The sequence below is a fragment of the Octodon degus genome, unplaced genomic scaffold (assembly GCF_000260255.1).
Source record: "Octodon degus isolate 3935 unplaced genomic scaffold, OctDeg1.0 scaffold00250, whole genome shotgun sequence".
Taxonomy (NCBI): domain Eukaryota; kingdom Metazoa; phylum Chordata; class Mammalia; order Rodentia; family Octodontidae; genus Octodon; species Octodon degus.
The window spans coordinates 1488164-1493149 of NW_004524826.1; the positions used below are offsets into that span (position 1 = coordinate 1488164).

At 33.5% G+C, this 4986-nt stretch overlaps 1 protein-coding gene across 9 annotated transcripts in view; it reads left to right on the forward strand.

The window, feature by feature from the left end:
• Positions 1 to 4986, forward strand: part of Dcaf6 (DDB1 and CUL4 associated factor 6) — a 169501-nt gene that overhangs the window by 42056 nt on the left and 122459 nt on the right. For all 9 annotated transcript variants that reach the window (XM_023706302.1, XM_023706303.1, XM_023706304.1 and 6 more), the window contains exon 3: positions 1687 to 1779. In XM_023706302.1, the coding sequence (XP_023562070.1) occupies positions 1687 to 1779 (93 nt within the window). The remainder of the gene's footprint in view (positions 1 to 1686; positions 1780 to 4986) is intronic.

Here is a 4986-nt window from a genome sequence, read left to right on the forward strand (position 1 = left end):
CCTCTTCTCTCCTCCCCTCTCCTCTCTTTCTCTTTCTCTCCCTTGTCTCTTCGGGTGGTTGTTTTTTGTTTCCATATGAATTTTAGCATTGTTTTCTCTAGGTGGGTTCCTCTAGGAGTCCTTTGGTAGATTTTTAAAGTTTTTGAGTGTCTTATATAAAGGATCATGCCATCTGTAAATGATTTGATTTCTTCCTTTAAATATCCCTTTTATTTCTTTTTCTTGCGTAATTGCTCTTGCTAATGTTTCGAGTACATATTCTGTTAAACAAGAGTAGTGGTAGTAGTCATCCTTGTTTTTGATTTTAAGAGGGAAATTTGGAGTTTTCCCCCATTTAATGTGTTGGCAGTAGGTTTGTCTTAAGTGATTTTATCAGTTGAGATAAGGTCCTTTTATACTTATTTTTTCTTGTATTTTTACTGTGAAAGGATGTGTCAACTAAAGGAAACATTACCTCTGTGTATTCAACAGTAGTAGTGTGAAGTTAATAGCTAGTTAGAGATCCATAAAGCTTATAGTTACACTAGTTAAGGTGGCCGAGATGGATCATGAAAAAGTCAATTTGAGAAATCGATGGGATTTGAGGAGGAAAGAAAAGTGAGATGGGGTCCTGTTAAGAACTAAAAGGGAATTAATAATGTTAGAAATCAGTTGCAGTAGCTGGGCATGGTGATGCATGCCTGTGATCCCAGCCCTTAGGAGGCTGAAGCAGGAAGGTGGCTGTGAGTTTGAGGCCAGCCTGGACTAAACAGAACAGATGCAGAAGAACAAATAAAAAAAGATAAATAACAAAATACAAGAAATAAAGAACAAAAAAAGTTGAAAGGGAGGGAAGAAGAACAGAAGGGAAACTTTTTAAAAGGGGAAATGGAAAATAGGGGGCAGCAAAAACCCCCGATGCTCCCAAAAAACATTGAAGGAAACGTAAAGTGAAGTCATAGATTGCCTGTCACAGTTTTCCCTGCCTCGCTTTAGAGTTTTGAGGTGCCCTTCCTGCACCCTTCTGTACATTCATGAATTCTTTTAGAGTTTTAAAAAATTTTAGGTGTACATAATAATCACATTCATCATAGGGAATTTGTATTTGTGCATGATATCTTTTGGTTCCTTTTTTCCCCTACCCTCCCTTTAACCCCTCTTCCTCTGCTTATTCACAAATGCCTTGTTTCCATTTTTTTTTTTTAAAGAATTTACTGTGCTACATGTTCTCTGAGCTTCTTTAATGTGTGTTTTGATACTTGCCTTTAATATGGGGGTAGTTCTGAGTTGTTATTATTTCAGTTTGTTATTATTTCTTTTGTGTTTTCTGTGTTCAAGTATTTTGTTGATTAATTACACTTTCTGTATTTGTCCCATAATTGTTGGATATTGTTAAATTTTATTTTTCACTGTTTATTTTTTTAGTTTTGTGGGTTTCTGTTGATGATAATCCTCAAAGTGAGAGTTTCCTTAAGCATGTAGTCTACTCATAAGGCTATCAAAGATGTTTTTCATTTCTCTTACAATGCTTTTTTTCTTTAACATTTCTTTTTCAATTCTTAAGACTTCTCATCTTGTTTTGTATTGCTTGTCCCTTCTTATGTGCTGTCTGGTTTATCCATTAGAGCTCTTAAGAGATCAGTTAAATGAATGATGGTGTAATTACTTTTATATTCAGTTTACTTATGGTTCTGTTCTTCTTTTTAGGTTAATACAATCTGTTGGAATGACACTGGAGAATATATTCTATCTGGCTCAGATGATACCAAGTTAGTAATTAGCAATCCTTACAGCCGAAAGGTAAGTGATCTCTTTTTATTTTTATTTATTTTTATTTTTTTATTTTTTAAAAATTTTTTTTATTTATTTATTTATTTGAGAGAGAGAGAGAGAGAGAGAGAGAGAGAGAGGGGTGTGTGTGTGTGGCCAGCTCAGCCCACCAGGGGGCGGGGCCGGCTGGCATGTGGTGCTGGGGGATTGAACCGCGGTCCTTGATGCTTTGCCAGGCTAGTTCCAAGTAGGTGCTTTAGACCACTGAGCCATCTCTCCAGCCCAGTGATCTCTTTTTAAAAGAAAAAAAAAAATTTAAAAAGATGTGTGTGTATATGTGTATCTAAAAAATTTAATGAGAAAAAAATCTAAAAGCTAGAAATAAAGGAATTGTAAATAAACATGGGATGGGCATTTTCATGTTGCTATCTTGAATAATTTAAAAATTATTTTATGTAGGTCTTTTAGTTTCTTTAGGGATTACCTAAGATGTCAGTCAACCTTATAAATTCTAAAAAATTTAAATGTACTTTGTTTTATCTACATGGATAATAATTGCCACAAGTGATATTATCTCAGTAACATTGAGTGGAAAAAGATGTGATTTTTTTCATTAGCATAAATGTGTTTTAGTAAATTAATTTCCCTACCATTGTGATTTATTTGTGACACTGTAGAAATAAATTTTGTGAAGCAAGGGTCTCTCTAAATTAGATGCTTTATTTTGCTTTTAAGAGCACTTTGGAATGTAAATACTTAAAGGATTAATGTACATTACTTAAGGTTTTTTTTCTTGGTGGTGCTGGGGATTATACTCAGGGACTTACACATGCCAGGCAAGTACTCTGTCAGTGAGCTGCATCTCTGCCCCTATTATTATCATTATTTATTTTTAAAAAATGTTTTTATAAGTCTTTATTTATTTGGTACAGGGTCTTGCTATGCATCTTGGACTTGTAGTTTTCTTCCTTTCTCAGCCTCCCCAGTGCTTTGATTACAGGCATGTGCTACCACACCCGGCACAGCACATCTGAGTATTGAACTCGGGTCCTTTTGCTTGCTTAGACTACCAAGCTGTCTCCGAAGACCCTGTTGTTGTTGTTGTTGTTATTATTATTATTATTATTATTTTGTACTAGGTATCGAACTCAGGGCTTTGTGCTTGCTGGGCAGGCAGGCTCTATGTCACTGAATTATATCTTTTGTCCTCTGCCCCCTTATTTGATTACTAGTTTTCTAAAGAGTTGGAATCTTGCAACTCAAGTTGTTTACATTTGTGTCTCATGTTATTCCATATATAACATCTTCAATTTTGTAAACATTTGGTTTCAGTTCTGTTTATACTGTGGCTTGAACTCATGAATGCTCTACCACTAAGGTACATCCCCAGTCCCCAGCCCTTTTTAAAATTTTGAGGCAAGGTCTTCCTAGTTTTATGCTGACCTCAAACTTGTGACCTGATTCAGTGTCTCAAATGACTGGGATTACAGACGTACAGCATTGCACCTAGCTTTAAATTACTTTAATTTTAAGCATTTTGAAAGAATATTAAAAATGTTGAGGGAAGATATATTTGTACCTAAAGTTTTTGTAGACAGTAAAAAGATAATACTCTTATTTTGTCACCTGAAATGAGATTATTTCAACTGGTACATTATTTTAGTTAAAAGTTGTACTATGCAATCTTTAGGTTGTTTTTTATATGAAACAAAATGCTACCAGTTTTAGTCCTTTTCTTCTTTAAAATATTATGAACTGGAAAAAAGTTCCACTGTTACGTTTTTTTCAGAGGACATTCTAACATAGTTACTACTCTGAGTCAGGCATTATATTAGGAAAAGTGATATTAAGTCTAATGTATAGACAGAGAATACTCTCACTTCAGATGATTTTGGTCTTTAGTGCTTCCTAGGACAATGTTTTTCTTATAATAAAGCTTTGTGGACTAAAGGTGCTTTTCTTACCATCATCAGAATTTTAAGTGTAAAAATCAGAACTTTTAAGTGTGATAGTGTCCAAAATAGTCATCTGGATACCAAAGGAATAATTTTTTTTTTACTTTTAATTATTCATAACAATTGATACAATAAAATAGTACTTTAGAAAACCTTTAATATTTGTTGCAAGATTAAAATACATTTTCTCCATATAAAGCCTTCAATTGAAATGTTTTTCTCTTTAGTTATTTAAGTTCTCTTATAACTATATAAATATACTTATTAAATAAAAAAACTATGTATACAGAGCCAGTGACTCTGGACTGTCATCAGTACTTTTTTTTTTTCCTGAAGTGTTACATATTATATTTTTCACTTCCATTTTGATTTTTAAAATTACTTACATCAAGTGTTCACGAGTTCAATGCAGCCAGAAGATTTGGTTGGGCAAGTCCTGATCCTCACCTTAAGATACAGTGCAGAGCTATTATCAGACGATTTTTTTTCACACATTACTCATTCAAATAACTGCCTTATATCCACATAAGAAAACAGCATAATTTCATCAATTTTTATCAGTTAGAGATGTTTGTTTTTGAAATCTGTACAAATTAAACCACCTGTTACACACTTTGATGTCTGATGTAATGACCTTAATGACAGTTATCTATCCATTCTTTTTTAAATTTTTTTTTATTTTTTTCTCATAATTTTATTGATAAATAGCAATGAGATAATTTCAAATGAAATTGGTAGGACAGTTCCAATAATTAAGACATTGCATACATTCTTCCTAGAGGTTAATTTCTATACAACATGCAGACATGATATCCTTTTTACAAACACCATTAGAACAAATCACTCTATTCATTAAGAGAATGTAATTATATATCTATCCCAACGACTTTGAATACACAGATACAAAATACAAAATGGACATTCATCTGTATCCCCTTTTTTTTTTTGTTAAGTTCTGTTATTTGAATATTATAAGTGTGTAAACTCAGCAAAATATTCTGAAAGAGTCCAGTAGCCCATAATAGTATTGGATCTTCCGCTTGACTGGCAATCTCAGAAATTGTTGACTTGAATCCCCTACAGCTCAACATAGAGGCATGGCTTTACTTCTTCTATTTCATTTTTATACTTTTCTGCTGGATGGATAAGACCAAGGTAAAGCAGGGCCTATGCAACAAGACTTGTAGCTTTTGGGTCTGATAAGGTCAGTGAAATCCCCTCAGGATTTACCCTGAGATCCTGTACCTCAGATTGTAGAACTTTTGTCAGTGTCAGCCATGTG